The sequence below is a fragment of the Rattus norvegicus genome, chromosome 10, assembly GCF_036323735.1.
Source record: "Rattus norvegicus strain BN/NHsdMcwi chromosome 10, GRCr8, whole genome shotgun sequence".
NCBI lineage: Eukaryota > Metazoa > Chordata > Mammalia > Rodentia > Muridae > Rattus > Rattus norvegicus.
In genome coordinates this window covers 102,199,780-102,222,162 of record NC_086028.1, presented here as the reverse complement: position 1 = coordinate 102,222,162, position 22,383 = coordinate 102,199,780, and the positions used below count along the sequence as shown (strand labels likewise).

At 49.3% G+C, this 22,383-nt stretch overlaps 1 protein-coding gene across 2 annotated transcripts; it reads left to right on the top strand.

The window, feature by feature from the left end:
- The first annotated feature begins 520 nt into the window (after nucleotides 1–520).
- On the top strand, nucleotides 521–22,214 carry Prpsap1 (phosphoribosyl pyrophosphate synthetase-associated protein 1). 2 transcript variants are annotated; one of them, NM_022545.3, is made up of 10 exons: nucleotides 521–852; nucleotides 2,994–3,046; nucleotides 6,088–6,154; nucleotides 14,045–14,217; nucleotides 15,226–15,341; nucleotides 15,745–15,800; nucleotides 16,490–16,635; nucleotides 20,195–20,265; nucleotides 20,965–21,111; nucleotides 21,680–22,214. In NM_022545.3, exons 1-10 carry the CDS (start codon nucleotides 683–685, stop codon nucleotides 21,836–21,838), a joined length of 1,158 nt encoding a protein of 385 aa, NP_071990.2. In that variant the 5' UTR covers nucleotides 521–682; the 3' UTR covers nucleotides 21,839–22,214. The 2 variants fall into 2 exon arrangements, with proteins under 2 accessions (NP_071990.2, XP_038942719.1); XM_039086791.2 differs by lacking the exon at nucleotides 521–852 and adding an exon at nucleotides 880–1,183 and having other exon boundaries at nucleotides 21,680–22,211.
- Nucleotides 22,215–22,383: the final 169 nt, after the last annotated feature.

Below are 22,383 nucleotides of genomic sequence, written 5' to 3'. Positions count from 1 at the left end.
TGGAGAACTGAGAACAAAAACTGGCGGGGATGCAACCTTGCCTCACGAGCAGACACAAGGATAACGTCTAGGGAAGGTCTCCATGTCCAGATTCTGGAGCGTTTTGATATAATTGCCCGCAACGAGCGCAAAGGACCGTGCGTGTACCTTTATAAATAAATACCAGCCTGCGCAAGCGTAGACTGGAGCGCTGAAGGCTTGTTCATCATAGAGGCGCGAGGCTAGATTGCCTCCGGTCCCTGCGGCGGACATCTTGACTCCTGGCAGTCAGTTTGAAGACGTCTGGAATCACCACTAAACGTGTGTGTACCTCCAAGAATAATGAACTTAAAAATGCCTGTCCTGGGAGACTCAAAACGAAGCGAGCACGCGAGTCAATGACGCACCTGTCCGGACAGGCTCTCGCGGCGATGCCTACCTCCTTGCCCTTTTCCGAGATGGCGGCCGAGCGGATGCTCTAGCCGCGCGACTCGGTGTCGTGGAGGGGCGGGGCCTGACGCGGGGTCCTGAAGAGGCTGCGGCGCTCGGTTGCGGCGCTGTTGCCTGTGGTCGGGACGCGGAGGCGGCGCGTCGGTATCGCGCCTCGTCCCTCTGCGCCTCCGCCGGTGGCTGCGTCGGCGTCACAGCTGTGCCCACATCCCGCCCCGCGCGGACCGCTTGTAGCCGCTTCTCGGGCCGGAGGATGCCCAGGAAGCTGCTGCTACTGCCCCAGCTGTCCGCGTGCTCCGCTCTGCGCGTCCCGCGGGCCCGGCCCGCCGCCTCGCCGGCCATGAACGCCGCCCGCACTGGCTACCGAGTCTTTTCGGCCAACTCCACGGCCGCCTGCACGGAGCTGGCCAAGCGCATCACTGAGTAAGCGGTGTGGTCCCCGGCGAGGCCCTGGCCCCTCTCCCCGCCACTTCCACCTTTGCATCTGGGAGCAGAAGCTTCGGGACGATTCCCCAACCCCGTCCCAGGGCCGCGGCGCACTCTTGACCATTAAGAGGTTTCCTGCGCTTGCCCTGTGTCTGACCATCGCCATTTCCGGCCGACCCTATCGAGACGGACGATGAGAGTCTATCCTCAGACTTAAGGGTTGGGACGGTCAGGGAGAAGGGAACTCAGAAGTACTTCGGGCTGGGCGCGGGAGAGCCGCGATTACACTGTGTAGGATCAGTTGTACAAAAAAAGTCTTGGCTTAGAGGTGTGTGCGTGGAGTGTTAGCCACTGACTTCAGGGGTCCTGAGTTATCTTTCCAGGCTTGTCTGTTGTTACCTACTCTAACGCTGAGTGAGGGACGTGATTTTTTTTTTTAAACCCTACTTGTAAAATGGGGGTGGTTCTATGGGACAGGGATGGGAGTGTGAGCCTGAACTTGGTGGAGGTCGTGGAGATGAATCCTGCAGAGCAGGGCCTCCCGGTGCCCCGCTGATAGTACTTGTCTACTAAAAGGCCCCTTTTCTCTTTTGGGGAAAACTAGAACCCTGGTAGAAAGAGCCTTAAGGGCCTTTTATAATATGAGCTTTTTAGTAATATGTAACAAAATGCATCATTTGCCCTCTCTATGAGACAGGGCTTTACTGTATGTAGCTCCTACTGGCCTGGAACTTGGAGATCTGCCTGCCTCTGCCACAGGAACACTGGGATTAAAAGCCCGAGCACCATACCCAGCGTTGGCTTTGGTGTCCTGAGATAAGATCTTAGGACCCTGGTCAGACTCTCAATGGTGTGATTTTCTGACCTTAGCCTTTTTTTTTTTTTTTTTTTTTTTTTCCCCCCGGAGCTGGGGACTGAACCCAGGGCCTTGCGTTTGCTAGGCAAGCGCTCTACCACTGAGCTAAATCCCCAACCCCTTAGCCTTTTTGATCCGGCCTTACAGCAGCACACCTGGACTCCCCGGGGTAAACGGCTTGACTTTGAACATTTAAAGTCACTTTCATATTCCAGAAGTTCTTAACTCCACCTGTTTTATTATCAGTTGGACTTTGAAGTGGATTTAAGAGAGGATAGGGAAACAGCTTCTGCTGATCTGTTTTCTATTTCTTTTCTTAAGATTTATTTGTTATGTATACAATGCTCTGTTTGCATGTATGCATGAAGGCCAGAAGAGGGCACCAGATCCCATTACAGATAAGGTTGTGAGCCACCGTGTGGTTTGCAAGGTCTTGAACTCCAGACCTCTGGAAGAGCAGAGGGTGCTCCGAACCACTGAGCAATCTCTCCACCCTGGTTTTTATTTATTTCTTTATTTTTTAATATTATTATTTAATAATGTATATGAGTACACTGTAACTGTCTTCAGATACATCAGAAGAAGGCATCAGATTTTATTACAGATGGTTGTAAGCCACCATGTGATTGCTGGGAATTGAACTCAGGGCCTCTGGAAGAGCAGTCAGTGCTCTTAACCACTGAGCCATCCCTCCAGCCCCCCTGGTTTTTATTTCTAACCCCTGATTATTTGTCTTTCTTGTCGAGGCCAAGGATCCCTTTAAACATGAAACTTGAGGTTGTTTATAGTGGGTCATACTTACTACACATGACCTTGCCTTAAGAGAGCTGAGGAGGGCACTTTAAAAATTAGTGGGTTTGCCTTTTTGCTATGATAATTTACCATAAACTTTGTAGACCTGGATAGCCTCACAGAGATCCTCCTGCCTCTGCCTCCCAAGTGCTGGGAATAAAGGCTTACCCACCACACGTGGCTTTTTTTTTTTTTTTCCTTCTTTAAAGTTTGGTCTTGCTAGATAGTCCTGACTGGCCTGCTACTCACCATATATCCCAGACTAGCCTTCACCTAACAGCAATCCTCCTGCCTCAGCTTCCAGAATGCTGGGTTAATGAGTTGTATGCTCTTTTTTTTTTTTTTTTTTTGGTTCTTTTTTTCGGAGCTGGGGACCGAACCCAGGGCCTTGTGCTTCCTAGGCAAGCGCTCTACCACTGAGCTAAATCCCCAACCCCGAGTTGTATACTCTTAACCATCTTTTGTTTTGTTTTTGTGTGTGTGTGAATAGGCGTCTTGGTGCTGAATTGGGGAAATCTGTTGTTTATCAGGAGACCAATGGAGGTAAGTTAAAAGTCGATGTTTTTACTTTAGGATTTGTTGTTATTACTGCTGCTGCTGCTGCTGCTGCTCATGTAGCCCAGGCTGTCTTGAGCTCTGAATCCTCCTGCTTTGTCCCCCTGGGGCTGAGATTAAAGCATGTCCCATTTCCTTATTCTATTAACTTTATCATGATCAGCCTGCTTCTGCATCCTCAGTAATGCCACATGGGAGCGAGCTGGCTCTCCTTCTATCCTGTGGGATTTAAGGGGTGAAATGCAGGTCATCGGGCTTAGTGCCTTCACCCTCTGTGCTATTGCTGGACCAGCCCCTTTAGTCATGTCCTGGGCTGTGGGCATGTCCAGTTTGATGGCTTGCTTTTTTTGGTATGTCAAGACATGGTTGCCCTGTGTAGTCCTCCCTGGTTTTGCTGGAACTGGATCTGTAGACCAGGCTCGCCTTGAACTCAGATCTCCCTGCCTTTGCTTCCCCAGTGCTGGGATTAAAGGGGTGTGCCACCACTGCAGGCATTTCTCCCCCCCCCCTCCCCCCCCAGAGCTGGGGACCGAACCCAGGGCCTTGCGCTTCCTAGGCAAGCGACCAGGCATTTCTTTAAAGCATGTTTTTGCTTTGTTTCCTTGGATACACTAGAACTTACCACCCTAGCTTTAACTTGCCCTGCCTTGGAGCCCTGTGGCACATCACACCTCCAAAGCGGGCAGACTTTTACAAGCAGAACTCCATTGTTGTTTTACTTGTGCGCTGCTCGTATAGAGCTCAGAGGACAACCTTTGGTGGGCAGTTCTGTTTTATTGAAGCAGGGTCTCATTGTTTCTGCTGCTCTCCATGTAACATACAACGGGACGCCTGGGGTTGTAGGTACCAGCCTGTCGTGTGTTGGGGGGGGTGGGTGTGGGTGTGTCTGTCTGTCTGTCTGTGAGCATGCATATGTGTGAGCGTGTGTCTGTGTGAGCATGGATGTCAGTTTAACACAGAAATGTTTTCCTCAAGCATTAGAGGTCTGTGTCTTTCATCCTTCCCTTTCTCTAGACTCTGACTCTTGTTTTTCCACATGGACGCTCACATCCTGTGATATAACGAGTAAAGGGTAGATCTGTAGAACGTTTGTCTTTTCTTCTGTGGGTTCTGTTTGAATATGTCATCGTGTTATCAGCTGAGAGCATCAACAGTTTGGCACTGGGGATAATGACTAAGATGACTCAGTCACAGTAATGTTCTGTGTCTATAACCTCGGGGATAGAGGACAGATACAGGGCAACCCTGAGGCTCACACACCCGCACCGAGGGGTTTGAGCTGAGAGAACCTGTCTCAGAACGTGAGGTGAAACTGAGACGTACTCTTACATTTGCATGTCTACCTGTGTACGCTTGGCATGCATGCATGTAAGCCCATGTGTACACACACGCACACACACACATACACACACACACACGCGCGCGCTCACCCTTCAGATTGTTCTTTTTGTTCTTTAATTTTTTTTAATCCAAATGTTTAGGTTGTCATCATAACCTAAACATTTGGATTAAATAGGTTAGTGGCCCAGTTTGGCTTCCCTCCAGGTTGTGTGGAAAACTAATTATAGCCTGAACACTTGTGCCTGCCTGTCCTACTAATACCACAGCACAATCTAGGAAAGCCTTCTACCATAGGGCGTCTGCCCCTTTCGTTTGTTTATGAGTCTGAGCCCGTTCTGGGTTACACAGGAGAAACAGAGCAGTCAGCCTTACACAGTAGGGCCTATCCTGACAGACCAAAACCAGATGAACCCAGAGTCACGAGGATGTTTGGGAACTGAAAAGACACAGACCCAAGGACAGGACAGTAGACAGTTGTGCAGACGGTTGAAGAGATGCACACTAATTGGATGTGTGAGAATTGGGTTTTAATTAGTGTTCCATTTCCTTTAGCTTCCAACCTATCCTGGCTGGTTCTGTGTCAACTTGATATAAGCTGGAGTCATCAGAGAGGAAGGAGCCTCAGTTGAGGAAATGCCTCCATAAGACCCAGCTACAATGCATTTTCCCAATTAGTGATCAATGAGGGAATGGGGGCGCCAACCTATTGTGGGTGGTATCATCCCTGGGCTGGTGGTTCTTTAAGAAAGCCTGGGAGTGGGTTGGGGATTTAGCTCAGTGGTAGAGCGCTTGCCTAGCAAGCACAAGGCCCTGGGTTCAAGGCCCTGGGTTCGGTCCCCAGCTCTGAAGAAAAAAAAAAGCCTGGGAGCAAGCCAGTAAGCAGTACCCTCCATGGCCTCTGCATCAGCTCCAGCCTCTGGGTTCCTGCCCACTGAGTTCCTGTCCTAGCTTGTTTTAGTGAACAGAGCTGTGGAGTGTGAGCTGAGTTAACCCTTTCCTCTCCAACTTTTTTTTTGGCCATGGTGTTTCGTTGCAGCAACAGAAACACCAAGACATAATCTTAACAGCTTTTTTCTTTTTTTTTTTTTTTTTTTTTTCGGAGCTGGGGACCGAACCCAGGGCCTTGCTAGGGCCTTGCTCCTGCTAGGCAAGCGCTCTACCACTGAGCTAAATCCCCAACCCCAGCTTTTTTCTTTTAAGAGTTATTTTTCATTTATTTATGTGTGAATGTTTCACATGTGTGGGGCACTCAAAGGGGCCGGGAGAGGGCATCAGCTATCTGGGTGCTGCAGTTGGGGCTCTGGAAGAGAAGTGATGATGTGGCTTCCTCTCCATCACTGTAGCAGGGCTCAGCCTCCCTGGAACTGAGTGAGGCATCAGAAAAAGCCCAAGTGTTAGTTAGCAGCTTTCTGTCTGTCCATCCCAGCGAGGATGCCAGGCTTCGGGTTCTCTTTGCCGCAGACCCTGCCTTCTATGTCTGTAAATGCCTCGTTCTGCTGACTGAGCTTTTGGAAATGGTTTGCCACATTGTTGGTTTTGTCTTTTGCCCCAGCCTGATCACTCTGTGTATCAGTGGTTTAGTTCTGATTGCACTGGGTGAGACCGTTTGGATCCCTCTCTCCCAGCTACTGTGTTTACTACATCACGAATAGTTTTCTTAAAGCTTAACACTTTTTTTTTTTCTTCAGAAACCAGAGTTGAAATCAAAGAGTCTGTTCGTGGCCAAGATATTTTCATTATACAAACCATACCCAGGTAAGACCTGGCGCCGCTTCAGGTGTCTGTTTTCCTCTGGAAAGTTTCCTCATGTAAGTAGCTGTCTCTTCATGTAAACAGTAATCCAGGGTCAATGTCCATAGTTTGTTCAAGGTCTGCTTGGGGTACAGACCCAGTTGAAGGCCAGACTGGGCAGAGTAGCGAGACTTGCCTCACTCAGAAAGTGAAGAAATGCCAAGTGTGGTGGCACACACTTAATGCTAACACTCGTGGGAGTCTGAGGCCAGCCAAGTCTGTGGAGTGAGACTCTTGGCTTGAAAACAAACAAAAAACCTTGTTTTTTCTTTTACATGTATTTATTTATTGGAGGTGGATTTTTGGGTGCCATGCACATGAGAAGAAAGAACAACTTAGGGGTTAGTTCTCTCCTGCTGTTTTTTACCTGAGTCTTAGGAGTGGATCTAACCCTCAGCCATCAGAATTGGCAGCAAGTGTCTTTACTCACTGAGCCAGCCCACTGACCCTGTTCAAATGGTTTTGACCTGCACTGTGAGAGTAAGAAAGAGGGTTGGAAAAATGGCTCAGCAGTTAAGACACTGACTGCTTCTCCCGGATGGACCCAGGTTCTATTCCGAGCACACACATGGCAGCTCATAGCTGTAGGTATAAATTTTTGACAACTTACTTTTAATAAGGGTTCAACCTCTCTAGCCCACCTCCCAGCAGAGGTAGTAGAAAAGTTCTTAGGACATGGGGGAAGTAGGTCTGTTCAGTAGTTCTTTGGGGTGAGCTCGATCTTCTTGGGCAGCAGCTCAGTCCTGTAGCAAACCCCAAATACAACTTAGCAGCTACAGTCCAGTCCTTTCAGTAAGCAGACACCACGAAGCTGTAGTTCAACCAACCGGCCTGAGGTGAAGCTACAGGAGCGGCAAGCCACTGCAGGAATCTTGAGCAGTTCTTGGGCGAGTTTCTTCTCTCAGTGGTGGTGTTATTACAAGTTGAGCTCAACAACGCTATGTAAGACAAACCAAAACCAGTACGTGTACTCTTTAGCGAAGAATAGAGAGGCGGAGCAAACCAAACCAAGGCTCGGCATGTCCTCCACTGTCTGTGGGGTCATATTTATACTCCTTCATCAAACCTCCTTTCTTCCTTCCTTCCTTTCTTTCTTCCTTTCTTTCTTTTTTTTTTTTTTTTTTCCTTTTTTTCGGAGCTGGGGACCGAACCCAGGGCCTTGTGCTTGCTAGGCAAGCGCTCTACCACTGAGCTAAATCCCCAACCCCATCAAGCCTCCTTTCATGTGTCTGCTCTATACAAACATCCTTTCACTGTGTCTGCTTCAGGAAAACAATCTTTCCTGTGTCTGCTTTAGCAAGACGTCCTTTCACCTCTGTGCCCCAGCAAACCGTCACTAGACATAACTGACTTTCCAAAGAACTACAAGTTTCTGCTTCACATAACTGTAGTGTTTAGTTTTAAAATCATCACCTTTGCCTGTGATTGGACTGAGCTCTGGCCCCTCCTGGCTTCCCTTTTGTTTGCCCACCTTTACCCTGGAATCCGAGGATAAAGGCTATGCACGGCTTGTTATTTTACGGTTGCCATGGCACAGTTGCGTGGCGCAGGTACCTCCTGCTGGAAGAGTGAGCTCTTGCCAATTTATTGTCTCTGTCTCTCCTCCCCTAAATTTAGTAACTAGTCTCACCTAGCCCTGCCAAACATCCTTGACCACTTACCTGTAGTGGAGGGCACAGGCCCTGCCCCCCCCCCCCTCCAGGCCTTACATGATTGCTGCGATCTTCCTCCTTCAAACAATGGCAGAAAACCCTCTCTTTCCTTTCCCTGTACCTTCCACCCAGCCAGCATTTGCCACCCCACTCCCACCTTCTTTACTGACAAATCAAGAACCAATTGGGGAACAGGATGTTGGCATCAGAACCTCCCCTTACAACTGTCTGTAACTCTGAGATCTGACACCTTCACACAGATGCAGGCAAAACACCAATGCATATGAATAAAAATGACTACTCTTTAAAGTGAGAAAGAAGGTGACAGCTCAGTGGGGCACTTACACAAATGAGAAGAGAGGATCTGAGGGGCTGGCTAGAACCCACAGGCAGCGGCCTGTGGCCTGTGCGGTCCTGTCTTTTCTTCCTCTAGCACTGGACGGGCACCGGCAAGTTAGGAAGTGTGGGATGTACTAAGCTACCTCACTGGACACGTGTAGTTGTGTTAAGCCCAGGGTTGTTTTACCTAAGTCCCCTCCTGCGAGCAGAGTCTGGTATTATTCTCCAACTGCTGGATTTTGATGCTGTACTTTGCATTTTAAAGGAAGCCTCTTACCAGGTGCCTAATATTGTCTGGTGTTCCAACTCCCTTTTCCAGTCCCCACCAGACTGCTGACTTTGAACCTTACAGAATTATTAACAGCCCACCCAGAAGTGTTTTCTTCCAGTTCCTTACTTTTCTTATGCTTCCTCTACCTGTGGATGGTATCACAGGTGAGACAGGTACAGGATAGAACAAGGCCCGTCATTGGACGAGAAGGAAGGGTGGGCCGAAGAAAAGTTTAAGGGAAGAGGAGGATAGAGGAGGAACAGAGAGAACATGGAAGCTGAAGTGAAGATTGTGTATTTACAGGTTGTTACGAATGTTCTTAAGGGATGGATGTGTATAGGGCTTTGTATGTTTAGGTGGGCAGTTATATCTTATCAGTTGGATCAAAGGCATTGTTGTGTGTTCTTGTGGAGAATTAAATTTGGGAGAGTGTGTGGGATGCCACAGAGTTGGGATGTGTGATTCTGACATGGAAACCTGTCTTGGGAACTAGATGGGTAGAGAGATTGCTGTCAGGCTCAGAGAGAGGCCTTCGGTAGTGTGATATGGGATGGAGCAAAGCAAGTGAGAGGCTTTGCTGCCTGAGACTTAAGATATCAGGTATCATGGGGCACTGCAGTGCCGGACCTAGTGGGGGATAAAAGACAGCATTTGATTTTTTTTTAAATAGTTTTACAACAACATCTGCCCAGTAATGTCTTCCCTCAAAAGTTTGTGCTTCCTGCCCACTCAGGCCTTTTTTTAAACAACAGTGATTAGAGAGGCTTTATTCCCTGGGGCCTCCTCAGTCTATCCTTTGGCAAAGAGCATTGCCATCTCTTTCCTCTCAGTGCTAGAGTTCCTCAGGAGCTAAGAGGTAGTTTTCAGAAAACCCGAGGTCCTCAGCAGCCACCTTAGAGTACCTGAATCTTTGCGCTTGTCTGAGGGTGGAGAAGGACAGTCTCTGGCGTTTTAGTCCCAGGGGGACCAGCTTTTTCACTAATCCTCCTCCAAATTCAAAGACACACCCAGGCGGCAGTCTCTTAGCTGGCCTCAGAGACTGGCCTCGCCGATTTTGTGATGGCAGGAGGGGCTGTATCCTGGAAAGAAGAATGTGGGAAATCTTGTGTCACTAAGCCTTGGGCTGCAGTACAAGTTGGGGTTCGAGCATCCGCTTTAGTTTGCCCTTCTCAGGGAAAAGACAAGCTGCCTGCCTTGGGGAAGACGGTTGTGCCAGGTTGTGCCAGCCACGAGCTACTCTTCTGGGTACCTTTGTTATGTATCTGGGTTTTCCAAATTGTCCTTGAGGCTTGGGGGAGGAGCTAAGATTGGAGAGCCTGTTGATTTAGGTACAGCAGATAACATGGGCAGCATGGGGAGCTTCTGGGCAGCCTCCCTACTGATGAGAGACCATTCAAGGGTGGCTGTTAGGACAGGAATTAGTGTCTTGCTTTCATGATGTGTTGGGAGGGGTGAGACTGACATCTGAACAAAATATCTATTTCTCACTTATTTACTACTCCAGTGTATTGTGGTTTTTTTTTTTGTTGTTGTTGTTGTTGTTTTTCTTTTTTTTTTTTTTTTCAAGGCAGGGTGTCTCCGTGTAGCCTGGGCTCTATCCTGGAATTCACTTTGTAGACCAGACTAGCCTTAAACTCAGAGCTCTACCTACCTCTGCCTCCAGAGTGCTGGAATTAAAGGCCTGAACCACCTCCACCCAGTCAGGAGGGTTGGTTGGTTTGTTTGTTTGAGCACAGGCTGGCCTTACGGAAAGATTGAAAAGCCTGAGTGGAATCCACATAGGGCTATTGCTGTGACTAATGAGTTGGGGTAGGCAATGCCCCATCACTGTGTCCTAGCGTTTGCAGGTACAAGCAGGTTAATTGTGTATATTGTGTCGTATTTCCCTATCCCACATTAAGTTTTGTTTATTGAAAATGATAAGGCAGTCAGAGCTGAGTCTAATGCAGAGTATAATTACCCTGAAGAAAGAAAAATCGCTGGTAGAAGTTAAGCTTGTCCTACTTAAACAGTGACTACAAGAGCATTCTCAACTGACAAAGCTGAGGCTGCCTGCCAAGTCTCTAAACACTGCTAGCCACAAAACAGCCCCTGTGTCCAATTTGTCTGCTACCCCAGCAAAGGATGAATCTGCATGACAAAGGCCCCATTCTCCCTTTCCTGACCAATAGCCACAGAGGGCCAGAGGATGTTGAATTCTTTTTGTTTTGTCTTTGAGATGGGGTCTCCTTAGACCTGGCTACCTGGAGCTTGCTCTATAGACTGGACTGCCCTCAAACTCAAAGAAAAGATTTCTGCCTCCTGAGAGCTAGGATTAAAAGTGTATCACTAGGGGTTGGGGATTTAGCTCAGTGGTAGAGCACTTACCTAGGAAGCGCAAGGCCCTGGGTTTGGTCCTCAGGTGGGGGGGGGGGGGGTGGAGGAAGAACCAAAAAAGTGTATCACCAGGTTGGAGAGATGGCTCAGCGGTCTCAGCAGTTAAGAGCTCGGACTGCTCTTCCAGAGGTCCTGAGTTCAAATCCCAGCAACCACATGGTAGCTCACAACCATCTCTAATAGGATCTTATGCCCTCTTCTGGTGTGTCTGAAGACAGCTACAGTGTACTCACATACATGAAATAAATAAATCTTTAAAAAGAAGATTTGTTTTTTAAAAAAAAAAAAGTGTATTATCATATCACCATGCTTGACCGTGGGCGTTGAATTCTTGGTGTAGATTACTGGGTAGAGGAAAAAAATGGAACATACAAATCTTTATGTAGGAGGAGATGGGTAAATTCTGAAGTCAGGCTCTCAGAAGTCGCTTCTTATTGTCTAGTCCGTCCCTTGGTGGACTCTGCATCAGGCAGTTGTGTATGATGCACGCTTGAGCATGACCAGCTAAACAAACAGCTCTTCTGGAATCCACAAAATGATTCCAGCTCGACTGTGTTCTTGGTGTTGAGATCTGGTGTGAGGCCACGCAGTGTGTGACATCTGCTGTGGGGCCTGGGCTCAGGCTTCATGTCATTACCTGCTGTCTGTCCTTCTGGTGTTGTGTGTGCATCCAGCTTAACATTCGAGTTCACCGGGCAGGTCAGTGTGGGCCGTCTGGGAACGGCACCTCTCCACTGAAGCGCTCAGAGCAGAAGTGTATAGGAACAGTGCTACTTGACTCATGTCTGCCGCTTGGCAGAAATGCCTGTGGCAAGAGTGACCCAGTGTGCTCTGGCCTGCCCTTGAGATGGAGAACCCCAAGTGCCTTGGAAGCGTGGACCAACATATGCCAACCTCGGGCATTGCTGCTGTGGAGTCGAAAGCCGACAAATGCTCCAGCTTACCTCAGAAAAGAAATAACTCACCCAGGGTCCAAGTTGAAGATGAGCCCTCAAGTCCATCATCCCTGCCCTCTGAAAAACGGGTTTTGTTTTGGGTTTCAGATACATTACTGTGTGTGTGCAGTGCCCTCAGACCACGCAGGGCATTGGGTCTTCTGGAGAATTGGGTGCCGAAAGCTGCACTTAGGTCTCCTGCCAGGACAGAAACACTGCTGAGCCAGGAAGACAGCTTTTATTTGTTTTGGGGTTGGGTTTGTTTGTTTTGGTTTTGACTTTTGAGACAGGGTAGACCAGGATGGCCTGGAACATACAGAGATTTGCCTACCTCTGCCTCCTGAGTGCTGGGATTAAAGATGTGTACCACGTCTGGCTCCCAGAGCGATGCATTTCAATCTAGGTTCCTATAGTGGTTATCACAGATGTAAGAAATAGATTATTGGTTATTAGGGGGTTGTTGTCATTGTGAGGTGTGCTTGACAGCTGATGGGAGTCACTGGAGTTCCACTTCCCTCCCGGTGTCAGTTGGTACCTGCTTGTCTTGGAACCTAGGAAGTTACAGGTAATCAGCTACGTGACTGAGTCCAGGGTCAGAGCTGGGAGGCAGGGCAGTTCCAGTCCCAAGTGCTCATTTGATAAGACTCTGCATCCTGAAAAGCTGATGGGTGACCTGGTGAAGGAGCAAGTCCAGGCTATGAGAAAGAGGCAGGAGTGTTTCTTTATTGAGTGGGTTATAAGAAAATTCACCATGTCAGCACGTCAGCCATCTTTGCGTTTTCTCTGTCTGTGTTCCTTTCTTTTCCTTTCTAGTTCATCTATTTTTGTCTTATATACATTGGTGTTTTGCCTGTATGTGTGAGGGAGTCAGACCCTGGAACAGGAGTTATAGACAGTTGTGAGCTGCCATGTGCTTGCTGGGAACTGAAGCTGGGTCCTCTGCAAGGGCAGGCAGTGCTCTTAACCCCTGAGCCATCTCTCCAGGCCCTGCTTGTGTCCCTCTCTGTCCCCACCTCTCAGGATGTTTTATTGAGTGAGTAAGTGGGTGGAGGAGAGCACCTAAGGGGAGAGGGAGCAGGGAAAGGGGATATTATTTGAAGTGTAAACAAATGAAATAATAAAAAGTAAAAGATATATGCAAAGCCCCCTAAAAAAGTCTGTTTTTATTTATTTATTTATTTACTGTCTTGTTTGTTTAGGGGTTTTCTCTTTTTGGAAACAGGGTTTCAACACCTATTACTGTTCAAGAACTCTTCGTGTAGATCAGACTGGTCTTGAACTCACAAAGATCACTTGCCTCCACCTCCCAGTGCTGGAATTAAAGTGTGCATACTGTGCCTGGCTCCGATACAGAATTGTGTGTTAAAAACCGATTTGCAGGATTGGGGATTTGGCTCAGTGGTAGAGCGCTTGAGTAGCAAGTGCAAGGCCCTGGGTTCGGTCCCCAGCTCCCCCCCCCAAAAAAAAACCGCTTTGCTTCCACTAGTCTCTAGAAATTGTGATTGTCTTATTTCTAATAGAGCTATTAGAGTACTTTGAGGTTGGGAGTTTTATGAGTTTAATGTTGAAGTGAGTAAGATAAAATGACTTAGAGAGGCAGGCAGCCAGCCTGGTCTGTACAGTGGGCTCCAGGTCTGCCTGGCAATGTAGAAAGCCCCGACTCAGGCAGAGGGGAGATGGGGACGGGCTGAGTGCCTTGCAAATTACACCGATGTTCTGGGTGGTGAGGCTTGCACTCTTCTGTAGTGTAGGTAGCCTCACCCCCACTTGTCTGCTCTAGAACTATCTGGAAAGCCTGGGCACCCAGAGGAGAGGGTATGTGAGAATGAGGTGCATCTGCGAGAGGGTGGGGACAAGAGCTTGAGAAGCCCCTGTCCCCACAGGGACTGCCTTCCTCAGATATCTTTCAGGGTCACGCTTCCTTCTCTTGTCTCTGTCAGGAATGTTTCAAGCTGTGAGATGTTCCAAGACTTCCCCACTCCCTCCCACCTTCTCCCCCAGTAAGACAAAATGCTTCCTGTCAATGACAGCTGTGGCCTATATCTGTACCCCTGGCCGCGTGACAGCAAATGTCAGGTTACTGGTTGCTGGAGGGACCAAGATGAGAGTGAGGGGTCACTGCTGTGGGTTTGAGCAGCCACATCTGAAAGCTATAGCTGAGCCAGCCAGAAGGGGGGTTGCTATGCTTGCCCTGCCAAGTGGTGAAGCTGAGGGCTTTGCTGGTTGGTGGTGTTGCTAGTGCAGAGGTTTCACTCCAGGACACGAGGTTTTACTGTTTTAGAGATGTGAATACGGCCGTGATGGAGCTGCTGATCATGGCGTACGCCCTGAAGACTGCCTGTGCCAGGAATATCATCGGTGTCATCCCCTACTTCCCCTACAGCAAACAAAGCAAGATGAGGAAGAGGGGCTCCATTGTGTGCAAGCTCCTGGCATCCATGCTGGCAAAAGCTGGTGAGTGAACAGAGGCCCTGGGTCCCAGCGCGAGACGTGGTCTCTCCCCGGCGCAGGCAGCCTCCTCCCGGTGTCTGCCTTGGGACCTGTTTCTTTTCACTAAAGACATCTTAACTTTGACATTGTTTGGAAGGGTTATATGGGCTGAGGTATGACATTGTTAGTGTCCCCTCTGTCTCTAGAGGGACCTGCTTCAGCGTCTTCTCTGACCCGTTATTGTGGTATTTCCTTGTGTCATCTTGTCGTCTGTATTTTAAGTGACTTCACTGTTTACCTGAGTTAGGTCACTGTGTTCATTGGTCAGAGCGCTCCTTTAGGTGTTTCTTTCTTTACCCTCCCCAGCCCTTGCTGCCTGTGTGCAGCGGCTTACGCTTTAGTGCCCTGTAGAGCAGTGCATGTGTCCTGACCATGAAATAGACAGCAAATGAGCACTGGACGGTGACTGAGGCTTCCCTGTCTGACATCCATTAGAGCGCTGGTTCTCTGCTCCGCCAGATTGGTGACCTTTGAATACCTACAGAGTTTCTAGTGTCCCTTTTCTCCAAGACGCTGTCACACCATCTTTCCACTGGAAGCCTCAGTGTCTTACACTTTTACTGTGAGTCTCTCTCCTTAGGTTGCTTTGCTGCTGTTTCCTTTTGAGGTAGCTGTGTCTCTGGCAATTGCTTTTTTATTCTTTCATGAAGGCCCTCCTGTTTTATTCCTACCACCACTTCGTATTCACTCCCTGGTCCTGTTCTGGCCTCTGTCTGACTCTTCACTTTTGACTGCGCAGATGGCAGTGCGGAAGGCACACCCTGTCAGCTGTGTCCATCCCTAGCTCTTCAGCATTAGGCCGGACTCTGCTCCATGCCGTGCTGTGAAGGCTAACGGTAGAATTTGTGCCCCTAGTTCACAGTACCCTGCCTTCAGTCTTCTGAGAGGAGCAGGGTTGAGCATCTAGTTTGTGTCCACTGTGGCCACTGGCTTGTAGGGAGACCTTTGTAATTTTTTGTTTTAAAATTTCAGGTCTAACTCACATTATCACTATGGATCTTCACCAAAAGGAAATACAAGGCTTTTTCTGCTTCCCCGTGGACAACCTTAGAGCCTCACCTTTCCTGCTCCAGTATATCCAGGAAGAAGTGAGGAGCCAGCAGCACACCCACGTGTCCTCAAACACACGTAGTTAGTTTTCCCTGGCGTCAGGTTGCTCAAGAGCTCTCCCTGAGGCTCTGCCTGCCACAGCCAGATAGGCTCAGCATTGGTTACGGAGGGCCATGTTTGCAGAGACGCTAAAAATCGAAAAGTACATTTCCTTCTAAGCACGTTTATGCTCATGGTTTCTAGAATGACTTGTGTGGCATTTCTGTTATCCTGAGGTAGCACTGCTTCTTCATCGATGATCTGATGGTGATGGAATGTCCTCGTGAACGCCAGCACAGTACTAGAAGAAAAGTCTTAGGCCTAGGTCCAGACTTAGGTGGTTTGTTTTTTTGTTTTTTTTTAAATAATGCTTCAGTATTTTTATTTTTCCTCCAAATCTAGATTCCAAATTACAGAAATGCAGTCATTGTAGCTAAGTCTCCTGATGCTGCAAAAAGGTAAGTATTCCCAGCAATTCTCAGAAGTAGGTTGGGAATCGGGGCTGTCACAGTGTGGCCAGTAAGAGCTCATGGGCTCTGCTTTCCCTGCCTCATTCAGATCCTCTCAGCAGCCTCTCCTCTCTACACTCCAAACATCACAGGCACCCCCACACCGTGCTACTCAGCTTAGAATTCTTCAGGTCTTCAGGAAACAGTGACCTGTGAACACCTGGGCAGTGATCTGGTTTAGATTTTTTTTTTTGCAGACAGTGCATCCTTTGTGTATACCAGTCTGTTTTCAGGCTCCCTTCATAGCTGAGGATGACCTGGAAATCCGGATCCTCCTGCCTCTGCCCCTGGAGAGCCACTCAACCCTGTCTGTGTAGTGCTGGGAATCAAACCCACAACCCCACGCAAGCCAAGTGAGCGCTCTACCAACTAGGCTGCCTCCCCAGTCTGCCACCGATTTTGAAACATTGTTTTGAACAAAGTTCTGGAAATAGCTTTAAGGAATACTGGGGAGAGAAACTCCAAATTATCTAGACTCCAATGGTAGCCCTTGAGGTGTTTATCTTCTGGCCTGGTTTATAGAAGTAGTTCTTTGTGCCCCTCAAAGACTGAATGCCTGTTTTCTCTGTGATTACTAGAGTGGGGCCGTGGGCTGGGCGTTCTTCCCATGTCACCATGGTCGACCATTGTCTTCTCAGGGCTCAGTCCTATGCAGAGAGACTACGCCTGGGCCTGGCTGTGATCCACGGAGAAGCTCAGTGCACAGAGCTAGACATGGATGACGGTCGACACTCACCCCCCATGGTCAAGAACGCCACTGTGCACCCCGGCCTGGAGCTACCCTGTAAGATTTGCCCTGTGCCATTACTTGTAAACGGAAGACCGTTCTGACCAGTGTGAATGGCTGAGAGTTACTGTCTTGGGTACATTGTGGGCTCTGAGCTGTTCAGCCATTTGTAAATAGTTGAGAGTAGGTGTCCAGCACACATGTGTGCAGCTGGGTAGGACAGCTGGTAAGTGTGCACTTGTGGCTTTAGTGCATAGCCATGTGTGAGGGTGTGGAGTCCAAAGCCTTTGGTTGTTCTTTGGTAGGTGGTGTGGGTTGTGGGTTTTGGGTTTTGGCCCCCAGGCACCCTTACCTATCATAGTAGGGCGGCTCTTGGACTTGGTACCTGACTGAACTGCTGCTCTGACTCCCAAGTGGGCAAGCAGCTCGCTTCCACAGACGCCCTGGCCCTGACGAGGCTGTGCACCGCAGAGGCTTAGGTGTTTCCAGGAAAGAGCGTAAATCTGCCCCAGAAACGGTCAGAGATTAGCGGGGGGGGGGGGGGGGGGGGGGGACGACACTGGGTTGATTTTGGGGCCCCTGGCTCCCCCCATTTGTTAACTCTTGCTTTACTTTCATTTCTAGTGTTGGGTGTTTTTATATAAAAGGAGTGTGTGTGTATGTGCGTGTGTGTGTGTGTGTGTATATATATATATGCTGTATATATATACTATATATATTATATATAATATGCTTTTAGTTTTGTTTTTTTGGTTTTTGAGGATCTCATGGTCTTATATTTTTTGGTGCTGGACACGGGGTTTGGCTGTAAAAAGTCCAGTGCGCACTGCTCTCCCCAGCATCTCCAGACGGAGCAGCACTGTTGTGTGCTTCGTGATCTGAGCCTAGGCTGTGGGACTGAGGCCCCTTCATCCCTAAGTATTTAGTGTGCAAGGGAAACGGTGGGTTCTTGCTCAGGACTCCCCAAGCTCTGTTACCTAACCTAGGCCTTTATCACTCCCCAGCGTCCTGTGGAGCAAGAGGAAAAACCTTTGTCTTTGTTGTTGGTTTTGGATTTTGGCCCAAGGCCTGATCTGTATCTGCACGTTGCATGCAGTTGGCGTGTCTGTACCCTGATTTGATCCAGGATGGCTCTTCCGTTCTTAGTCTCTGATGTCCTTGGAGCCGTAGAGCCCACAAGCCAGTTATTTTGTACACTATCCCGTATTTGGGACTTGTTTCTGTTCTCCTCGTGCTTAGATGCACATTTGAGCACTGGTAGGAGTGGTGCAGGAGACACACGGTGTCCCATTGGAGTGCCACAGGAAACACGTCGTGTGCCCAGTGCTGCAGATGCTGATCTTGGCGTCTGGTTAAAATGAAGTTTGGCAGTCATTACTGGGAAGTTACTTTTTCCCTCGTTGTCCGCAGTGTACTGTGAATGCCGCCTCCCTGTGGCTCCTTCTCACCTGACTCAGTTAGAAGGGCCTGCTCATTGACAGATGGCCTCTTCTCTGTTGTTGCTGCTGGGTTTACCTCAGTCTGGCTTTGCAGCCAGGGCTGGGCTTGGGGTTCTCCTGCTTCAGCCTCCCTAACGACAGTGGCAGGGCTGCTAGCATGCAGCACGATGCTTGGCCTCCTTGTTCCCCAGAGAGACAGACAGACAGAGACAGACAGACAGAGACAGTGTGTGTTACACGTGCAGGTGCTTGCAGAGGCCAGAAGAGAGTGACGGATCCCTTGGAGTTGGAGTTAAGGGCATTTGTGAGCTGTCTACTGTGGGTGCTGGATCCCAACACGATCGAGCAGCCAGCAAGCATTCTCAGCCATCGCTCCCATCTCCCCAGCCTCCCACACCCTGTTCCCCTGTTTAAGATGCTCTTTCACTGTGTTGCCCACCTGGTCTGACTTTTGAACTGAAGTGCACTTGTCTTGGCCTCTCTCACAGGTACAAGTTCATACCACTTCACACAGGCAAACGAGAGCTGAGTTCTGTTGAGACAGAGCCTTGATTTGTGCCCAGGCTGGCCTGAAATTCTCAGTCCTCTGCCTTCCCCTCAGTGCTAGCATTGTCATCTGTCACCATGCTGCCCAAATTCAAAAGATCGCCCTAGTTCTGATGGGAAATAAAGACAGATATATTAAAATTGGACCAGAAAGCGTGGGGGTGGAGTGTATTGTTTGTTTAAGACAGGGTCTATGTAGCCCAGGCTGGCCTCAGACTGGCTATGTAACTGGTTTACTTTGAACTTCTGATCCTGCTGCCTCATCTTCCTTAGTACTAGAATCAAGATGGTGTTGGTACTGCTGTCCTAGGTTTATGTTGTGCTGGGAGTTAAAAAACACAGGAAGGGGCTCAGGCACGCCAGGCATGCACGCTGTATCCCAGCCCTCTCATAACCATACTGTAACAGTGAATGGGTTCATTAAATGTATAGCAAGCCAAAGTAAAAGATAGGGATGGATGGGTTAGATGGACGGACAGAGAGTCATTACATCATCGAAGTGGGTGCTCACATTGTCCCGCAGAAACCAGGGAAGCTGAGGCATCAGTTCCAGTTCCTATTGAGCCTTCCCTCCATAGTGGTTTCCTGCGTCCCTTCCCCACTGCATGCGTTTTTATCCCAGGGGTAAAAGTGACTCTGCAGATGGCCACACCTAGGTCCTCTCACTCTGTTCTTGAGCTGGTTTTGTTGCTGTTGGCTTTTTTGGGGGGCGGCGGGGGGGATACTCCTTCTTGTCACACAGTTGAGTGGGGTAGCTCATTCCCAGACCTTAGAGACCATGTGGATATAAACATTCCGAAATCTGAAAGGGTGTAAGGGGGTGACAACCAAGCTTCCAGAGCTCGCCTCTCAGTGAGTTCAAAGCAGCACATGACAACTTACCGCCATGATACACGTTCCGATTTGTTGTATGTGAGGTGGAGCCCAAGACTAGAGGGGCGCTGGGCAAGCCCTCTGTCCCTGAGCTACACTCCTGCTGCCTCTGTGGGTTTGTACTCGGTCAGTCCTCTAGCTCTCTGCTCGAGGATGAATGGGAAGACGGTGATCTGGTACTTACAGTCCTGAGTTCCAGGGAAGTGTGGAGAGCTGGTGTTTAAAACTAAGGCTGCAGTGTCTAAAGCGGGTTCTCAGACAGTGAGGCCAGTTCCCCTTGATTGGACCTCTGTCCTGTGGGGCTTAGCTGGGCTGCTTGTCTACAGTTCTTTGACAGGAATGTCAGTGTGTCAGCTGTCCTGTCAGAGTTGTGGGCCCCTCCCTGTTCTGTTGTGACAGCCCTGACACAGATCATCACAGTCATTCAAATGTGGTCAGTCTCGCATGAGAGAAGAGGTGGCTGTCCAGACTGACTGCATACTGTGATGGCTGCCATGCAGACATAAACTACCTCATCAGTACATTTAATACTGGTCACAGAGCAGGGTGGTACGGTTTTAAGCATGCTGTGTGAAGTAAAAGAGCAAATTTACCCTTCGGGTGATCTTTATTTTTTATTTTGTGTGCATGAATGTTTACCACGTGTGTGCCTGGTGCCCTTACTAAGGCTGTTCCCTCTGTGCTGTAGCTTGCTACGGGGTTGTGGTTCTGTTTATCCAGTTACCCAACTAACTCATTCTTCTGATGTGTTTTGGTAGTGATGATGGCCAAAGAGAAGCCACCAATAACAGTGGTCGGAGACGTCGGGGGACGCATTGCAATCATAGTGGTATGACCATGCCTCCTCATGTTCACACACAGAGGTGACACTGCTGACTCAGTCTGTGTGGGTCTCTGCATGATGGTGGATTTCAGGGGATCCACCTGCCTTTTACTCGGTCTCCTTTAAGAGAGATTTATTTAGTACCTAAATGGAAGAAATTACCTCCTCCCCTACAATGTAAAAGCCTGGTTCCTCCCATAGGAAGATTCAGCACTGCAGCCTTCATCATAGGGGTTCTGGGTGCCTGAGACCAGCTCCCTTGATCACCCCTGCATTTCAGAGCCATAGGACAAGTCTTTCCCATTGCCAGAGTGGGGACAAGTGTCCGGTGCAGCCTGGCTTTGCACTGGGATGCTGGCCACCCTCACTGGATTAGAGGGTCCCAGCAGCAGCAGCTTCCCTTGGGACAAAATAAGTGTCATGCTGGCTCTCAGGACAACTGAGGAGTTTGAGGGAGGGAAGCTACCCTGGCAGTCAAGAGGGCTTCAGCTGCAATATCACACATACTAGTCTAGAGAGCCCCACCACTCCGCCCACACCCTTCCCGTACAGTGCCTCAGTGCCTCGCCCATTCACTTGCAGTCCAGGGATGCTCAGCCCTCGGCCAGACATGGCTTTTAACAGGCTGGCCTTTGTGAAAGGGGAGCAGAGACATGTGTCTTTCTCAGCAGGCGAGAGGGTGGCTGAAGCTGCCTCTGCTTACAGGATGACATCATTGATGATGTGGAGAGCTTTGTTGCTGCTGCAGAGACCCTGAAAGAGAGAGGTGCTTACAAGATCTATGTCATGGCCACGCACGGCATCCTGTCTGCTGAAGCTCCCCGTCTGATCGAGGAGTCCCCCATTGATGAGGTTTGTCTCTTAAGAGTTAGGAACTTCTCCAAGCGTGGAGCCAGAGTCCCGCTTGGCTGCTGTGGCGCCCGCCTGATCTCTGGCTGGGCTGCGTTCCTAGCTAAAATGTTCTGTCTGCTTCGGCCTCGCCTAGGCAGATGGATGTGTAGGAATTGGAGTTTACATGGAGGTTTGTTTCAGACCTTCGTATCGGTGTTAGAGTCACATATGGTATTGAAATCTTCCTTGATGGCAGTTAAGTGTCAGGTGGGGCTGAGCCGTCCTAGGCCTTAAGTTCTGAGCCATGGCCGCTCAGTCTGTAAAGTCGTGTTTTAGCAGATGTCCCAGCAGCTGAGAGAGGAGGTGCAGTTGAGCCCCATTCTAGGTTACACATCAAGACCCTGCCTCAAAAGGAAAACCGAGACTGGGACGTAGTGCCTTCCTCTCGCCTGTGTGACGTGTTCACCACAGAAACCGCTCTGAGCAAAAGTCTTGTTTTGGAGCTTGGGCTGTGGGCATTAAGTTAAATGTTAGAGCCACTTCCTGGCACACATGAGTGACTGTGTATTCCCTGTTGCTTTGTAACTAGGTGGTGGTGACGAACACTGTCCCTCACGAGCTTCAGAAACTACAGTGTCCCAAGATAAAGACTGTGGACATCAGCTTGATTCTTTCTGAGGCGATTCGGAGAATCCATAATGGCGAATCCATGGCTTACCTCTTCCGGAACATCACAGTGGATGATTAGCTCCGAGCTGCCTTGACCTGCAGGGGAGCACACAGCAGTGTCAGCCGGCAGACAGGCTGCCGAGTCCCTTCTCCCCCATCAGCAGAATGCAGCCTATTTGGGAATACGTCCTGCGGAAGAGGCAGGCTCTGTCACAGCAGGCATCCAGTTGTAGACTGAGTCCCCACGCTGGTTTGTTCACTAGTGTCTGCTCTGGGGAAGGCAGGTGAGGCGTTGAGCTTGGTCAGGGAGCTGAGTGGCCCTGGCACTGATGCGTGCAGTTGTACCATTGGACATGAAGGGTCCCCGGCTGCTTTCACGGAGCTCGTCAGATGAGAGCGGAGCAGCCTGTCCCTCAGAACTGTGTTGCTGCAAATAAAAGTTTCTTATCTCCCTAGTGTCTTCAGTCTACTCCCTCCTAGACTATGCAAGAAACAGTGGGTTCAAAACGGGGGTCAGGGTCCACAGCTCTAGTGGATCACAGATGTGTCTCCCACGGGCCCTATTTCCTTCCTGAGCACTGATGGCACGTCTGTGTGTGATTTGTGTGACTTGGGCAGTTCTCC

Excerpts from the sequence above, each read along its gene's own strand:
- Prpsap1 (NM_022545.3), top strand. The coding sequence starts at position 683 with ATGCCCAGGAAGCTGCTGCTACTGCCCCAGCTGTCCGCGTGCTCCGCT. Across the intron at positions 20,266-20,964 it reads GACGCATTGCAATCATAGTG|GATGACATCATTGATGATGT; the intron begins GTATGACCATGC and ends CTCTGCTTACAG. Across the intron at positions 21,112-21,679 it reads AGGAGTCCCCCATTGATGAG|GTGGTGGTGACGAACACTGT; the intron begins GTTTGTCTCTTA and ends CTTTGTAACTAG.